The sequence below is a fragment of the Myotis myotis genome, unplaced genomic scaffold, assembly GCF_014108235.1.
Source record: "Myotis myotis isolate mMyoMyo1 unplaced genomic scaffold, mMyoMyo1.p scaffold_m19_p_2, whole genome shotgun sequence".
Lineage (NCBI taxonomy): Eukaryota > Metazoa > Chordata > Mammalia > Chiroptera > Vespertilionidae > Myotis > Myotis myotis.
In genome coordinates this window covers 161,651,358-161,669,836 of record NW_023416324.1, presented here as the reverse complement: position 1 = coordinate 161,669,836, position 18,479 = coordinate 161,651,358, and the positions used below count along the sequence as shown (strand labels likewise).

The 18,479-nt window shown below is 44.8% G+C and overlaps 2 protein-coding genes across 5 annotated transcripts in view; both read left to right on the top strand.

The window, feature by feature from the left end:
- The window catches only part of HEG1 (heart development protein with EGF like domains 1), an 89,349-nt gene extending 83,211 nt beyond the window's left edge, over positions 1-6,138 (top strand). For all 4 annotated transcript variants that reach the window (XM_036349280.1, XM_036349279.1, XM_036349277.1 and 1 more), the window contains one exon: positions 1,111-6,138. In XM_036349280.1, the coding sequence (XP_036205173.1) occupies positions 1,111-1,260 (150 nt within the window). In that variant the 3' untranslated portion in view covers positions 1,261-6,138. The remainder of the gene's footprint in view (positions 1-1,110) is intronic.
- A 78-nt stretch (positions 6,139-6,216) lies between these two features.
- Positions 6,217-18,479, top strand: part of MUC13 (mucin 13, cell surface associated) — a 42,019-nt gene continuing 29,756 nt past the window's right edge. Inside the window, exon 1 of the mRNA XM_036348542.1 lies at positions 6,217-6,230. Coding sequence (XP_036204435.1) covers positions 6,217-6,230 — 14 coding nt within the window. The remainder of the gene's footprint in view (positions 6,231-18,479) is intronic.

Genomic DNA, 18,479 nt, shown 5'->3' with positions numbered 1-18,479 from the left:
GGCTCTTTGAAAAACTGGAACCTGGGGGAAGAACGAGAAGACCCAGAGGAAAGATTAACGTAGACACAAACTTAGCTCTGGCTCAGATGGTTTTGTTGGTATTTCTTCGTAAAGGGTTTGCTTTGTTTTCTGTTTGTCAGGAAAGTTCTTTTGCTCTAATAACTGAAGCCATAGCTAAGCAGGTGTCTTCCCCAGGAGCGACCGGTGACCACACACTCACAGATTTGCTAGGGTCTCCTCGACCCCAGTGTGGTGTGACTACCTAGCAACAAACAGGCCTGCAGTCATAGGACCCAACTGTGCCTCCATGGCCTTAGCTAAAGAATCGCCTTCAATAGAGACGATCGAGAACTTAATTGAACACCACCTGCATTTCAAAGATAGGCTGAGCACTCTGTGGCAGCAGAGCCCGGCCACGGCCACGGCATGAAGCTGTCCCCCGTGTGAGTGCTGTCGCTCACCACGGTCTCGCGTGTGCCGCGGGCGTCCCCAGGACTTGCGTTTGTTGTGTGCAGTGCCTGTGTTTCATTTCTGCCAGGCAAGCCTTCTCCCCCAGGGGTCCCCCGTGAGGGCCTCCCCAGAGCAGTCTTGTCATCCCCAGGAGCCCCTTTTGCACATCAGACAGGCAGTCGAAACCTGCTAGGCTGGGACCTGGTCGGAGACACCTAAGAATCGCTGTTGGCCTCCTGCCTAGGGGTCCTAACACCAGCTCCGACGAGGTGGGGGGGGGAGGGGGGTCAGACGACCCTTCACCCAGTGAGTCCAGCTAAATGCCAGAGAGGATTACAGCTGCTGTGCTCCACAGAGAAAGACACTCTTTTAAAAGGTCAAGTGAATAATCAGATAATAATTAATCTGGATAATAGTAAAGATAACAGTTAATCCAGGTATTTTCCTATGTTGGTCTAAAATCACTGGACTGCCCTTGGTCCAAGTTTTTTCCATAAAAAACCATCCTGGGGAGGGCCCTGGCTTCTAGGTTAGACTTTGCTGAGTATTAGCTGCCTCCATCTGAGGTTTATTATAATGCAGCATTCTCTTTTTTTTTACTATTACATTTAAACCATGAATAATAAATGGCCCTTTTTTCCTTTTCTCTCTGGCCTCCAGCCCACAAGCGTAAGGAATCCTGAACTTGAACGAAATGGACTCTACCCGGCCTACACTGGATTGCCGGGCTCCCGGCATTCTTGCATTTTCCCGGGACAGTACAACCCGTCTTTCATCAGTGATGAGAGCAGAAGAAGAGACTACTTTTAAGTGAGAAGAGAGAGGAGCCCATTGCTCCGAGCAAGTGGCTGGGCCGGCTGTTGCTCAGAGGGCTGACTGCACGGGGCCTGCAGGTGCTGCTCCCAGGACTGGGAGCCGCACTGGAGTGGCAGGCAGGAAGTGGGACGGGTGTGCGGGGCGTGGCCACCGTGGAAGGCCGCTCACTTGTTGTTACTGTGAATGTGCACATGGCCAGTACCAGGAGGTTCTCGGCGCGACCGCGGCCCGGCCACTGGCTGCAGGGATGACTCCGGCTAGGGCAGCTCGTTGGGCACCACTGCAAGCACCGGGGTCTCCTTAGTTTGCACTTTAGTAAATTGAGTAGGGGGTCTCCTTTGGGGTTTTTTTCCAAGACTCCCAGAAAGAAGGCCTCGTTTCCCCAGATGCTTCCATGGGCCTCGATTTGGTGATTAATTTATAGCAAAATACTGGCTCGTTAGTTGTTTTCCTGCCCAGCACCATGTGCTAAACAACAGGTGATGGTGATGCACATACCACTAAGGTCTGGAGATGCTGTAGGCTATTGTACAATATTTTAATACGTTTCCAGGTCTTCTTGTGCTGCAGTCTCCAAGCCAACCCCCAGAATGAGAAATGGAAACGTGTGCGGCCCAGCCCACCGCGCCAGTTTGGTTTTTTAGTCAAGGTGACACCTAGAGTGAAGGTTACTTCTTCCCTTTGCAGTGAAAGCTCACTTTTTCAAACAAGCTGGGCCGGGGCAAAATGACTTCCATTTGGTTTTAGTTAGAGGCACACAGCTGCCCTGCAGAGAGGCCCAGCGAGCCGCAGCCGGGCAGGGGCTGAGCGGAGGCCCGAGGAAGAGCGAGAGGTGCAGGCGGCGGGGTGCTCTTCATCCCTGCGCACATGGCGTGGTGCCTGGGTGTCTGACCTTCGTCCTTGAGGCCGAGGCTGCCCCATGTGGAGTGGAAATGCTAAGCTGAATGCAGGTTGGGTGTGAGCTGGCACTTCACCACTAAAGGAAAAGCAGCGTGTGTAGTCTCGACAGCTGACGGTGGTTAGAGCAATGGGCTGAACGGGCCAGTCCATCGCCTGAAACCCCAGTGCTGTGGGAAGCCGGGCAGATTCCTGCGGAAGGAGAGCGAGCTGGGATGGAGCCACATGTAAGTCTGCTCACCTCCGATGCTGCACCTTTTTAACTGTTCCCCGATCTCACCCACAAAGTCGGTATAAACTTTCAGCCCACTGCTCAGAACTATTTATTCACCGAAGAAGTAACTTATTTTCGCTCACCCAGTGATTTGCACTCTTTGTACTACTATACAGTTTCCTCCAGAAACACGGCCCTGATTCAGGTCAGCATTGGAGAACGAAAGACTCTGGGAAGACGGGGGTGAGAGTCGGCCTCTGGGAGGGAACGTCGCGCGTCTTCTTTATCATGCCTGTGGCGTGGGGCCTGCGAGGGGCGTGTCCAGTGCTGTCTCTAACTGCTCCTTGTGGGGCTGTGATGATTCTGCTTTGACACATCCTAGGTTTGGATGAAGTGGAGAACACAGAGGTAAAGAACTGGTCCCACCCGGAAGCTCAGAGCTCAGTGGAACCCATAGTGGGGACAGTTCTGTGCTGGGGGCTGTTTCTTTAAAGTTCTCTAACCCCTTCAGATGTATCTAACCCTCACTCTTCTGCAGTCCTCAGCCTAACAGTTTTAAGTGCGAACTCCTGTGCCCCGTGGTCTCCACGCGTCCTCACCCCCCCCCCCCCCCCCCCCGCAGCAGCAGGAGCCAGGAGTGCCAGCCGGGTGTGCGGCCTCCAGGTAGTTAAATTGCACTCATCTCATGAGATAGATGCAGAGAGAATGCTGTTTTAGTCAGCAGGTGCCAACTGAAAGTCGCCTTTTTGAAATCTTGGCCCTTGCATCTGTCCGTGGAACCAGCCCTATGCCCCGTGGCCTCACATCTAACTGGAGAGCTCAGAGCTCCTGCATCTGCTCGCCTGAGCCAACAGACTGAGTGGCCTGGCGCCCGGCTCTCAGTCAGATCTTGCTCCTCCCACGACCCAGAGCCACGTGGGGGCGATTCTCAGGCGTGCCCCGCTGCCACCGTTAGCTGCCACCACAGCTGACAAGTCACCTCCTGTATCTGGGCCGGAGCTATGAGCTCCACAAAATGAAGTGTTCCACCCCAAACGCATTCTTGAGAAGAATCCAGAAAGGAATGTCCTGTGAGCTCCAAGCACACTTTCCTGTGAATGGGTTTTGTGCAGATGAAGTGGATTAAGAATGTGTTTTTCTTTTACTGTGAAAAAAGCAGGTCCCCCGCAAGGTTGCCTTCACCTAGGACGCTGCGATTGCTAGGAAGTGAGTGGGGGTGGGGAATGCCTCTCCAGGGCCTGAGACTCTAAGAAGGCTTGAAGACAGCATGACCATTAGCCGGTGCTGACTGCCCACCGGGGTGAGGACTGGAAAGGCTGGCTTCGCTCCTGGGTGGGGCTGGTACCTCCAGAAGAGTCTGTCTGCCAAGAGCAGCACCTGCTAGGGCAGCAGCCACCTCAACTGAAGGGACAGGATGGGACACACCCCTGGCAAACACACTCTCAGCCATGGCCCAGGTGCGCAGTGTCAGCCCCACACCTGGAATTCATAGAAATGCCCCAGCCCTGTATCCCTGGGTGGGGCCCAAGCTGGGGGAGTGGGGGGAAGGGGAAAGGGACGCCTAATTGCCCAGGAGACTCTTAAACTTCTATAGGGAAGAGTGGGGCCGAATGGAACCCACCTGTCCTGTAACATACCTGAGCAGGTAGCATCTGTGGGTTTTGTGTAAGCTCTTAAACAAAGGCTCTTATTTCTCATGTCTTTTCCTCTCCGCCCCGTGAGCCAGCCCAGGACTCTAGAGACAACATGGGAAGAAGTCTAAAGGGTCACATAGCATCTCTGGTGTTTCCTCCACGGCAGGCTCCGTGCAAGGTATTTGACTCACGACACCCTTGCGAGGTGGGCACAACAGCGCCCACTTCTCGGGTGTGGGAAACGTCAGAGAGGACAATTGCCTTGCACAGCCGTGCTTCAGACCCTTTGCCTGGCTTGCTCTTCTCACTGTACCTCCCTGCCTCACCATCCAGTGTACTTTAAATGTAAAAGGGCATGGGAGAGTGAGTTTAAAGTGTGTTATCTTTTTGTAAAAGAACCTTAATGTTATTAAGCAATAACTAAACTAATGACAGGAAGTGCAAAAAAACAAACAAAAAACCTATGTTGACTCCCCTTTTGAAAAAGTCCTTTCAGGTTTGTCATTACATGTATTTCTTAGACACATGTAGTCATCATTAAGAAAATAGTGCTGGTTCATGCTGAGCACGGAGCATGTAGGTACGTGGCTTTGGGGTAGGAGGTGTAAGGCGATGAGCGGGGTTTGGGACACACAGCCAGACTTAGCCGTCCACCTGAGGGCCACTCTGTCTTGTTCCCTCGCTAAGGCTGTGGCTCCCACATTTTGGAGGCACACTTTTGTAAATATTATCCGAGTCGGGAACATATTCAGTTGAATGTCTGAAATGCTGACAAATCTTCCGGCTTTGACAAAAGTTTATTTTCAGAAGCAGCTAAGTCCTTTAGAGCAAAATTGCTGAGTGGATAGCTTCATCAAAGCTGGCTGGCAGCATTGGGGTCAGAAATGACGATGGGATTATTGAGTTCTTGAGGAGGTGACTGTGAAAGTTGGCCCAGAGGGAGGCAGCCTCTTTTCTTTACAAGGCTGGATGGTTGCCCAAGAAAATGTCTTTGAAGGGTATTTATTCAGATGGGAACGTGCCCAGGCAGACACAGTAGGGTCTTGCACGTGGCCTTTGGGGGCCTCTATTAAGCCATCTTGCCCACTGGTGAAGGGCCCAGGTCCCCTGAAGCTCTATGAACTTTGCTTCTGGCTTAGTTTAGCCTAACACACCCACAACTTGGGTTTGACCCATAGTTCTGAGATTCTTACACTGATCTTAAACCTAAAGCAAGTCTTTGGAAAGAGGGAGAATTGCAGTCTTTTGCATCTTATTTAACACTACCCTACTGTCAGAGATTTTTTTTTTTGGTGTGTGTGTGTATGTGAAAACTGTTGTGGGGGTTAGAAGGGACATTTTATTTCACTCTGGGGTTCTTGTGTTTGGGTTTGAAAAAGGATATTCGGTTTTGTAGAGTCGGCTTTTACAGTGTGTGTTCTTTTCTCCAATCCCCAGAGAAGGAAACTCTGGTTAAAATACTAGGAGCATTAAAGTATTAAATGGCAGTTAATCCATTGTGCTAAAATATCTTTTCAGTAGTGTTTCTTTGGTGTAAACTGCTCACAGAAAAACCTGTGAAACCAAAGGGACAGTATGGGTCTGAAAAGAGACAGATCTTAGACTGGCTCTGTCTCCTGGGTATCTGTGAAGAGGATGCATTAGATCTGGTTTTATTGTTGTTTTTTGGGCCCATCTAAGGCATTAGATGCAGAATTATTGGGTAGGAAGGATGGGACCACCCAGGGAAGGGATGGATGCAGTCTCCCTGTGAAACTAACCCACTTATCTTCCTCTATTGCCTGGGTTACAAAAAAGGTTTTTCAACCTGGGTTGTTGTGAGGTTTTTTAATGTTTGTGTTGCTGGATTTGTGGTGAAATGAAGCATGTGGCTGGAATCTGAACTGTTTGAGTCACATCCTGGATCTCTCTTTGCAAACCTTGACACCTTAGTCCCCAATGGATTGTGTTAAATCCATTATGAGGATGTTATTTAAAATTGTATTATAACTGCAACCTCCACTAATTATTCAGTACTGTAGCAGCAAAGTATTATTTGTAAGAATTCGGTTATTTTTATACTTATACCCACTATAAGTCTGGCGTTCTAGTCAGTAAAATGTTGCAATAAAATAAATATCATTTTCATTGTGTGTTTTTCTCGTAAAAGCAAGCAAACGAGGCAGAGCACAGCAAATAGTTTTTCCTGAGGGCATCAGGTAAACCATGGCGCTCTTGTGGTGAGCCCCTGCACAGGGAACCTTACACGGGAACTCTCACATGGCAGATGTCGGGACTCGGTATTTCTGTATCCTCCATGCGCATCTCCGTGAGGAGACACACTTCTGATGATGGATGGATGGACGACGGACAGATTGGCCTAATGATAAAACGCCTGGTTCAGGTATAAAACCTGCCGTTGTTTACTTTCCTTTCTATGGGTTGAGAGTGTGAGTAACCAATTCAGACCCTGAAAACTTCCACTTGAGCTTCTCCCACTGCCACTCCAGGCCAATTCTGTATGTCCTGGAGGAGAAGGGGAAGAAAGCACCTCTGTGCTCTGTGGTGGAGACTCTGGGGAACGTTAAGGTGGGGGGCCATGGCCCTGACACTATGGTGGCCTATGAATGTGGCGGCCTGGCTAGATGTATGTTAATCAGTTGCTTTCTCGGGTGCCTTTCGTGGCAGGGGATGAATGAGCCCCTCAGATTCCGTCAGCTCTGTGACAGAAACCTGGCCCCAGGAGAGGCCGTTAGGGCAGCTTGGGCATAGCAGTGACCTTTGGGCAGATTAGGTTCAGACTGCGGCCCGTCAGACATCCTCGAATGGGGATGACCTGCATTCCTCTCCTGACCAGCCCCTCCCACTCCGCTTTCCTGCCCACATGGTAATCCCCAAGGGAGATCTTCACAGGAACGCAGTACTGACCCCTTTATTGTCCTGCCCAGCTCCGCCAGATACTATAAACATCACAGGTGCCAGGAATAAGTTATCTATGTTGCTTTTTATGGACCTCATAAAAGATTGCACAGTCAGAAGGTCTGGGCTCTGACAGCTGGTACAAGACCCTTTTCTAACAATTTCTAACAACCTGGCTGTTTTCCCAGGTTGTGATGTCAGGCCTAAGAGTCTGCTCAGCTCTCTGAGTATCCTAGTCAGTGAAGTGGGGACAACAAACTACTAAGAACACATATTGGTTCTCTTCACTGGGGCCCTCTTGTCACACAAGAAAACAGACGAAAGTAGGATGAGGATGTCACGTCAATGCTGATTCACCAGGAACTGGTCCTGAAGACCTTGGATGTGATTCAACTTCTTGGAAATCACAGGCATTTGGTGTTGGAAGGCAGAATTGCCAGCAGTGGGTACTGACCTGAGCATGATAAGAAAAATGATATGTCAAAAGTGACCCTTAGGCCGGCTGGTGTGGCTCAGTGGTTGAATGTTGACCTATGGGCACATGCCTGGGTTGTGGGCTCAATCTCCAGTAGGGGGCATGCAGGAAGCAGCCCATCAATGATTCTCATCATGGATGTTTCTACCTCTCCCTTTCCCTTCCTCTCTGAAATTGATAAAAATATATTTTTTAAAAAGTGACCCTTAGACTGAGAGGAAGTAGGCTATTCAGGATTTTGAAGAGGATGCCTCTAGAGCAACCATGTCAAATTCAAAGGCTAACACGGGCCAAATAAATAAGGTTTAAGTTTATGTGGGTCACAAAAGAACAAAAGCTTCAATTTTCATAGAAATGTAGGTTTATTTAGATAGAGACATGCTGAATACAAAGGGCTGAAATAAATGAGTAATCGTTGACATAAAATAATGGAACATTTTAATAAAAATTCGTATTTTTTCTTGAACATTAACTTACCAGACACTGAATAACTGCACAAATTAATAAGCGTAATGCAAATTAAACTATTTTTCTTGTTCTCCGAAAGCAAAATATTTCCTGTTGCTCACACCAAACAAGTCAGTCCAAGACTAATGATGTAGCAATCGGCTGCTAAAATATTCACTGCTAGTATTAGTGGAGAGTAATGGTGCACCTGTGCGTAAGGGAAATGAATGCAACATGATTATAGTAATCAGTCATTAGCAAACATTGTAGTTCATTATTAATAATAATTATGTATACCAGGATATTGTAAAAATTAAGTTATGAAATTTTTATTTAAATGTTTCTTACGTACTGTTATATTGGCTGGCCCATAAAAACATTCGTTGTGGGCCACGAGTTTGACATGCTTGCTCTAGAGCAGTGGTTCTCAACCTTCTGGCCCTTTAAATACAGTTCTTCATGTTGTGACCCAACCATAAAATTATTTTCATTGCTACTTCATAACTGTAATGTTACTACTGTTATGAATTGTAATGTAAATATCTGATATGCAGGATGGTCTTAGGCGATCCCTGTGAAAGGGTTGTTCGACCGCCAAAGTGGTCGCGACCCACAGGTTGAGAACCGCTGCTCTAGAGGAAGAAGACCCTGTGCAAATGAAGTGACGTGTCCCAGCACCATCTTTCTCTGTGGTAAGCATCAGTACTAAAGGTAGAACTACTAGTGATACAAGTGGAGATGAGATATGTTTCAAGACATTAGAGAGGAGACCTTTTGCTTTAAACAATATGAAGTACAAATTAAAACAACATTAGGAAACATAAAATATGGAATCCTGGGAAGAGATCTTCGCCATCATTTATTCCAACCACCCTTAAGAAGCACTTAAGCCGAAACCGGTTTGGCTCAGTGGATAGAGCGTCGGCCTGCGGACTGAAGGGTCCCGGGTTTGATTCCGGTCAAGGGCATGTGCCTGGGTTGTGGGCATATACCCAGTGGGAGATGTGCAGGAGGCAGCTGATCAATGTTTCTCTCTCATCGATGTTTCTAACTATCTCTCTCCCTTCCTCTCTGTAAAAAATCAATAATATATATATATATTTATTTATTTATTTATTTTTTTAAAGAAGCACTTAAATTCCCTCTCATCTGAGTAGCTGTCCCAGCAACAGGGAGCTCATTTGCTTTGAGGAAGCTTCCTGCTTAACTCAATAACTCCAGCTACTAGAAAGTTCTTTCGTACTTCCAACCCAGTTATTTCCTGCTTCTTGGATAAGAGTCCTCCTGGGAGGGTCAAAGTGCTTGAAGAGAATGGAAGTACTAGATTTAGGTTAGGGCTATATGGGGACAGATTTGAGCAAAGCTAACAGGAGAGGAGAGAGGTGAGGCTGGGACAGAAGGTCTGTATGGGGGCAGTGGGCCCAGGTGCAGACAGTCACTGCGATAAGGGACACACGTTCTTCTGCTCTGGGCGAGCCGCAAGCAGCTTCCCAGGGACACTTGAAAAAGGTGTGAGGGGAAAGAAGTCCTTGCCCACCTCTTCGACCTTCTCCCCAGCCATCCTGCGGGCATAGTGGGGGACAGCCAAAGCTGACAAGGTGTAATGGAATGGGAAAGATGACCCTGGCCATTCACACAGGCTTTCTGGATTCACATCCCCACTTACTAGCTCTGTGTGACCCTGGGCAATTTTTTCTCTCTCTTTTTAATTTCTCATGTGTAATAATACAGAATCTCCCTCTTAGAGTTGTCATGAGAATGAGATGAGTCAATGTCTATACAACACTTACACCAGCACTTGACATGTAATAAGAGCTGTGTGTTTGTTAAAGGGAAAACATTTTGGAGTTCAAACTAAAGGAACCATTTCTGTAGCCACGTTTCTGTAGACAATTTCATGTACTGTTGTGTTTCTATTTTAATTATATTCCTGACAACCTCCTAAACGATGAAACAAGTTGAGAAGCACATTATAATGCAAGAGGCATTATAATGAAAGTCACAAAAAGGTAAATCTTGAAAGTTCTCACCACAAAAAAAAAAAAAATTTATGTGAGGTGATGGATGTTAACTAAACTTATTGTAGTAATTATTTCACTATATAAACACCTATCAAACCATTATGTTGTATACCTAAAACTAATATGATGTTATATGTCAACTAGTGCCCCGGTGCACGGATTTGCGCACATCGAAAGGAAATTAATTAGAAGGTGGCAGGCAGGGTGGGACTGAGCAAGATGGGGCCAGACACGCCCTGGAGCCAACCTTCCGAGGTCCCTCCCCGGCTGGCCACACCTGGGGTGGCACCACGGCTCCGAGGGCATCTGTGGAGTGAGTGGGGTCTCTCCGGCAGGTGGGGGTCCCTTGGCCTGGCCTGTGGGGGTCAGGTCGAAACCGGTTCTACATTACCCCCCAAGGGGTCCCGGATTGTGAGAGAGTGGTTCTTGGGTGATGCACCCCGGAATCGGGTTCCCTCCTCTCTGGCTCTGGGGTGCATCACCCGATTATCTCCACTACCAACTCACCGCAGCTCAGCAGCTCCTGTGTTGAGTGTCTACCTCCTGGTGGTCAGTATGCATCATACCTACCAGCTGGTCGGAAGGTCAAACGGTCACTTAGCCTTTTATATATATATTAGAAGCCCGTTGCATGAAGATTCGTGCAATAGGCCTTCCTTCCCCTGGCTGCGAGCACCGGTTTTCCTCCAGCACCCGGGAGCCAGGCCTTTGGTCTGGCTTCAGCAGAGAAGCCAAGCCTTGAGACTAGGCTTCTTCCCTCCGGCCGCAGCGAGGCTTGACTTCTCTGCTGCAGTCTTCAGTCTTCAGTCTTCAGTCTTCACTCCATGCCTACGTATGCAAATTAACCGCCATCTTTGTTTGACTAATTTGCATAGTCATTCTGATTGGCTGGTGGGCGTAGCAGAGTGACACCAATTTACATGTTTCTCTTTTATTAGTGTAGATAGATTATATAACATTTGGGGGAGGGAATACAAGAGGAAGAAAGCAGGTGGTAAGGGTTGTAAGGAGGGGAGGAGAGAACGTCTGAAATGGCTGGTTAGGAACATGGGAGGAAGCTGGTCAGGACATGGAGTATATTGGACACAGGCTGAGAACAGTGGGGTTGTGGTAGCAGCAATCCCCACATTAAATCATTTTACTCTAGCAGGGCTCAGCAGTGGGTATTAGAGCAGAGAAGGGGTCAATGGATTGACCCAAAATTGAGGTTTTGTTTGGAAGGTGGCACCAGCACGAGAGGGTTCTGATGGACTTGACTGCAAGCCTCTGGGCCTCGAGGACTTGACCATGAGCCTATGGGTCTGGACTTAGAAGATGGGAGGGTTAGGTGAAAATGAAGAGCCAACAAAGGTTAATATCTTTCATCCAAACATTTACCTAAACATCTCATGTACCTTAACTAGAACATTATGAATAACTCTTCCCTTAAAACAATAGACAAAAAATCAGGAATAGGAATTACAAATAACCTAACAAATATATGGGGAATGTTTAATCTCATTAGTGGTCCAATAAACGATAATTTAAACACTGAGGTATCCATTTTTTACCTACCAAGGTAGGAAAAAAAGCCTACTTTATAAATGAACATACTTCATGCTGATAGATGAGAGGACAACTGTAGGGGTATAAATTAATATAAATCTTTAAGACGGTAATTAGGCAACAATTTCTAGAAGCTTTAAAAATCTTTAACCCTTGAATTAGTAATTTTACTCCCTAGAATTTATGCTAAAGAAATAATGCAAACCAAAAACAAAAAATGAGAAAGGCACACCCTTCCCACTCCCTTGCCCGGCAGCAAGCACTACGCTTGTATCCGAAGAGCTAAGCGTAGGTTAACCTTCAGGAATAATGGAACTTTGAGGCCTGAGGCTTTTGTCCCTTGAGGCTCTCTATCCCCTGATTGATGGGCATTACAATAAAGCAAGCTCTCTCAGTCTACCTCTCTACAGAGGCAGGTAAGTCAAAAGCCCCCCATTGATTCCTACATTTCTATTAGCTCCTTGGTTATCACCCACTAGTCTGTGAACTCCTCAGTTTTACATTTTTTTTATCTATTTGTTTTGTATTTACCTCCACTCCCTTTTGCTAGCACTCTCATGGTAGATGCCTAATGAATATTTGTAGAATTGGCTGTTATTCCAGCTGTTCCCCGCTCCATAATGCCCCATTCTTTATCCACTTTAGTTTGTACATTGGCTAAAGATCAAGTTGGTCTCTTTGTTCAGTTAATTATTCTTTTTCTTTTTAAAAACAATATGTTTTTATTGATTTCAGAGAGAAGAAGTGAAAGGGAGAGAGAGAAATAGATGACACATGATGAGAGAGAATCATCAATCGACTGCCTCCTGCACACCCCCTCCTGGAGATGGAGTCTGCAACCAGGGCATGTGCCCTGACCAGGAATCCAACTGTGACTCCTGGTTCATGGGTTGATGCTCAACCACTGAGCCGCACCGGCAGAGATAGTTAATTATTCTTAAATGTTCTTGTGTATGAACCAGTTGGCATTTCTGGGATGTTATGTCTATTAATAGATTCTTGTCATGTGTCTTAAAGCAAGGTTCAGAGTCCATGCCTCTCTGAACCTATCAGCATAACTCTTACTAATAAAAGGACATGGTGATATGTGGGTAATAAAACATGGTGAGGAGTCAGTCAACTTACAGAAAGTTAAAACTAGGAAGAAGCTCAGGAAATGATGACATCACTCAACCTCCACTCTGATTCTACAGATAAGGAAACTGATGATCAGAGAAGGGAAATTTTCCCAGAGTTGAATTCAGGTTCATGGAAGGGTTGGGGTAAAAGTTCAAAGTTTAGGCATCCAGCTTATTATGATTTCCAGGACACAATGTCATCAAAAGTATAAGCCGTAAGAACATGTGAGCTACAGTGGTGTATGGAAGAGGGCAAGGCCAGCACACCCAGCTGTGTTTACTGATGAGCTCCACAGTGGAGACAGAAGTCATTCCGGAAGCAGCCTGGTTGGAGAACATGGGCAGGGTGTGGGGCAGGCATAGATGAGTGTCTGGATGAAATAGAAGCAGTGTGGATGGTGAGTAGAGCATGACCTTTGAAACCTGGAATTCAATCCCAGGGCTGCCACACATCCCCTGGTTACTTAACATCTCCAAGATCCAAGTTTTAGTCTATAAAAATTTGCCCATAGATCTGACTTCTCATAATGGAGTTAAAGGAGACAGTGGATGGGTAGTGTTACTCAACTCAGCCCTGGGAAAGAGTTCTGGAAGATGTGGTTTGTGACATCTTCATGGGGGTCAAGTCTTGTAGTCCTTCAATCTAGGACAGTGATGGCGAACCTATGACACGCGTGTCAGAGGTGACACGCGAACTCATTTTTTTGGTTGATTTTTCTTTGTTAAATGGCATTTAAATATATAAAATAAATATCAAAAATATAAGTCTTTGTTTTACTATGGTTGCAAATATCAAAAAAATTCTATATGTGACACGGCACCAGAGTTAAGTTAGGGTTTTTCAAAATGCTGACACGCCGAGCTCAGAAGGTTCGCCATCACTGCTCTAGGAGGTTAAAAGTGAACACCCACACAGCAGAATTGCTTCCTAAAATTAAATAACAAAAATGAGGCTGCAATCGGAGCAAGTTTCCAAGTGGCTCATTTGTTTGCCAAGCAAGGAAAGCCATTTAGAGATGAGTTCATTAAGTTGTGTTGGATTGAAGCAGCCCAAGCAATGTGTCCGGAGGAAAGGAACTTGTTTAAGACTGTCGGTCTTCAGGATGCTATGGACAGGGATGAGCTTTGACCTTGGTGAGGATCGGTCCCCACTGGGCTGACCGCACTCTAGAGCCGGTGCTGGCTCACTCCATCCCATGGACCAAAGTCAGCCAGCTGTCTGTTGTTGTAGAACCCACAAGCTAAGAGTCATTTTCACACGTTTAAATCACTGAGAGATATCAAAATAAGAATCATATTGTGCTTGATGTGAAAATGATGTGGAACCCAAATTTCAGTGTCCTCAAATGAAGTCTTATTGGAACGCAGCCACACCCATTTGGCTGCATGTTGTGCTACAATAGCAGAGTAGAGCAGTCAGAGATTAATACGTGACGGCTGCTCCACACATTACGTGTCACGGCGATGCAGTTATAGCTCAACAGTGTTTCAAACACCATGTATATAGTCATGCTGTGACATTTTGTTTACTTTTTAAATTACCAGCATATAACCATCATGTCAAAACAAGAAGAGCAAAATGGACTTCATGTGTCATTTTTAAGTTACAGTATGGATTGTTTTGGAGTATGGATTATTTTGTTATCAAATTAGATGGCAAAGCATTACTCTTTAGACCATGACACTATAGGTGAGCTGAAATAATAGATTATGTTAATATTACTAAAGACATATCACAATATTTCCAACTCAAAGAAAGCAGCCATGGCCGGGGGGGGGGGGGGGTTAGAAAATTTCACATGGAATGTCTCATCACAGCAGAATTTCTTCCAAAATTAAATAACGAAAATGAGGCTGCGATCAGAGTGGCTCATTTGTGAGCCAAGCAAGGAAAGCCATTTAGGAGTGAGTTAATTAAGTTGTGTTTGAGTGAAGCAGCCCAAGCGATGTGTCCGGAGGAGAGAAGCTTGTTTAAGACAGTTGCAGCAAGAACAGTTGCTCAGAGAGTTGAGACAGTATCTAATAGTCAACTAATAAACAAGGCAAGTAATTTTGAGTGGTTTTCCTTGGTTCTTGAGGAGTTGACAGATGTTACCCATACTACTCAGCGGTTCATTCAAGGAGTCAGTGACAAATTTGAAGTGACTGAAGAATTAGCCTCCCCGAATAGCCTCTGTGAAACAACTGTAAGAAAGGATATTTTTAAATGAAATCACACACTCTAAATGAGTGTGTTGTATGATAGGTGAATTAAACCTCAATAAAGTTGTTTTTAAAAAACTGATTTTCAAAGAAGTTGAGAAAACATTATTTCAGTATAAACTGAAGTAGAATCTGCTAAGATGTGTTACAACTGGAGGTGGTAGAAATATGTGTGGAGCAAAAAAAAACGATAGTGTGATTCATTTGCAAAGCTTGTGAAAATGCTAGGCATTTGAAGCTTATGGATGGCTATTCCTTGTATTACCTATGAGTAAGTATTTGGCTGAAAATATTTGAATATATCATGTGTTATGTAACCAGTAGTGTCAATGGTGAACTTCATTCACTGTCAGTGAACTTAACCAACACTGTTCTGTGGTTTTTTGTCACTTGTAGAAGCTAATATCCTGACTTACCCTACTATAAAGCAGTTTGATGGCTTAGCAGTAGTAAAGTTTTATTGCAAATTTTTGAGTACAGGGCTGAGATTAAAATATTAGTGAGAAGAACCACTCTTATCAGACAAGAATGGTTTATATGCAAATTTTATACTGTGGTGAAGTCATTTTAACTATTGATGTTGTGTAAGTCACAAGTCACATCAAGCTGCTTTCTATACTTCCTGTGTGGTCAGAAGGTTAAAATGAGAAGATCTTTCCCACACAAATTTGCAGCAGACATATAATCTGAACTTAAACTATAGTTCCAGCAGTACTTTTTGGGCTTTAATGCAAGTATGAAAACAAATTTTATATTTCAAAGTCCATTTTATGAAGCAATTGAGGAGCAGCTACCTAACTTTCAATTGGAAGTGATTAATTTGCAATATAATGGCATGCTAAAAGGCACTACCAATAAAAGAATCTCATAGAATTCTATAACTGCCTCCCAAGCAATAAATATCCTTAAAATTATATGCTCATGGATTGATCTCAGCATTTGGCAGTACATATCTGTGTGAAAGACATTTTCAAGGATGAAATACATAAAATTTTATTATTAATCAGCATTAACAGTGGAATATTTGTCATCAATTCTGATAATAGGAAACTTAACTCTGAACCTCAATTAAGCAAAATATTTCCTCCATCCAAGAATAATTCTATTCTCCTATTAGTAGAACAGTATTTCCAAAAATTGTGCTCAATTACTATTATATTTTAATATTTTTTGGAAATGTGTTTTTTTTCTCTTGTTTTATAAATGTCTGCATAGTATCCTCAATTTCACCTCTTAGCCCACAGAGCCTAATATGTTTATTATCTGACTCTTCATAGGAAAAGTTTGCTGACCCTGATCTAAATCACAGTCCTACCTGTGCTTCAGGTTCCAAGCTATAATATGGGTATAATAATAGTAAATCTACTTCATGGTTTTGAGTTAATAAATTTAAAGCATGGGGAATGGTGACACATGGTAGGTGCTTTTTAAGTGTAAGTTGTTATTAATAACTACATTACTAGAGCTCTTCTCAACTATACAGAGTTATGGTCATTGCAAAAGTTATGTGTAGGCAGAGGGAGGTCTCTGGTGATACAAATTTCCTTTAAGATGGTCTTCGCTAAAATTGCGCTGGTGTTGTATTTACCTAATCCATCCCAGCTCACTTTTTAAAAAAATATTTTTTTATTGATTTTCAAAGACAGGAAGAGAGAGAGAGAGAGAGAGAGAGAGAGAGAGAGAGAAACATCAATGATGAGATGTTTCTGCACGCCCCCACTGGGGATCGAGCCCACAACCCAGCATGTGCCCTGACCAGGAATCAGAATCGTGACCTCCTGGTTCATGGGTAGATACTCAACCACACTGGCTGGGACCAGCTCACTCTTTTAATGTTCTTTTATTTTATTTTGGGGGGTAGTAGCTTTATTGAGATATAATTCACATACCATACAATCCACTCATTTAAACTTAATTTAATCACGACCAATTTTAGGAGATTTCCATCACCCCAGAAAGAAATCCTTACTTCTTAGCTATCATCCCCCAATCCTCTCACCTCTCATTAGCCCTAGGCAACAACCAATTTACTTTCTGTCTCTATAGATTTGCCTATTCTGGACATTTAATATAAATGGAATCATATAATTGGTAGTCTTTTGTAACTGGCTTATTTCACTTAACATAATGTTTTCAAGATTCATCCATGTTGTACCATGTATCAGTACTTCATTCCTTTTTATGGCGGAATAATATTTCATTGTATGGATATACCCCATTTTGCTTACCCATTCATTGGTTTATAGATATTAGGTATTACAAATAATGAATGTTCATGTACAAGTTTTTGTGGGGGTGTATTTTGTTTCTCTTAGGAGTACCTAGAAGTAGAATTTCTGGGCCAAATTGTAAGTCTATGTCTAACTTTGTGAGGAACTGCCAGACTGTTTTCCAAAGTGGCTGCACCATTTTACATTTCCACCAGCTGTGTATAAGGGTTCCAAATTCTCCACATCCTCACCCACACTTACAATTATCTATATTTTTATATCTATGCTAGGGACGATGAAGTGACACCAACTCACTCTTAATTCTCTGGGATGGCGTACTGGGGAAAACTGGCCTCCTCACCCTCTATGCTGGGTCCATGTGGGAACACCACCCTGGGAACCCAGCCCTGAAAGACTGTCGGGGTATTGCCACTAAAATTTAACTCCAGAGATTGTGCCCCATTGGTAATTAGCTTTTCGATTCACAAACCCACGCATTTACCCCACCCTCTAAGAAGGCACTGTTGAGACACATGGAAATATTTTTCCAGGGACTACAAATACTCCCAGGGCAGATTATTGCAAGGCATCTTGACTCAGCAGGAGCTCAGACAAGATCGCTGCTAGAGAGTTCTGCAGACACCACTGCCCAGCCCCCCCTTCCACCCTCCATCCTGTGACTTACAGAGACACTATGGAGACTTCCGGGGAGAACAACTAGGGCCACTGGGAGAGAAGTCTCCCTGGGGAGTCAGGCCCCACAGGAGGTCAGGAGGGCCGAGGGGAGGATTGTTTCTGGTCCTGCCCTGTGTGTCAACTGCTGCCTAGGGTGGAGCAGAGATTGGTATACGTATTTGCCACTGGAGAAAGTCAACCAATCAAGGGTTATTCACTGTGTCCCTACTGTGTGCTGGCCTCTGCTGGGTGTTATGCTTACTGGGTGTACTTTGCCAGGAGTGTTTCAAGGTGAGGCCTTCCCATTACACCTGCTCCCACTACACCCAAACCTGTCCTTCTTAGCATTTTTCACAGAGTTATTGCAGAAATGCTAATTTCAGTTCATCGCTATATCCCCAGAGCCTGGACCAGTGTCTAGTGCTTGTCAAGACCCTAATGTATTTGATGAATGAAGGAGAGAATGTAAACTCAACACTGGCTGCTGGAACCCAAGGGCCTCAATGTATATGTTGTTTAATAGTTTATTCACAGTTAGTAAAAATACGGTATTGTTGAAAATTTTCTTTGTCATAATGACTAAGTAATATTCCTCTCGTGAACTCACCTAATTTGTCTTGACCAAGACCCAGATGTTGGACATTTCCATCGTTTTTAATTTTTTTCCTATGGAAAATAATAGTGATCCATTCTTGTAAAAAATGTCTTCAAGCACAGGTCTGGCTATCTCCTCAGGATAAATTCCTACAGCAGAATTCCCGGGCCAAGGGTGGCATCCATTTTTGAAGGTCTGTAACACATACGGCACATGTTCCTTCTTCAGAGGCTGCGCAGAGGCCTGATTCCCACTCACCATTGCCAACAGCAGGCGTCATCG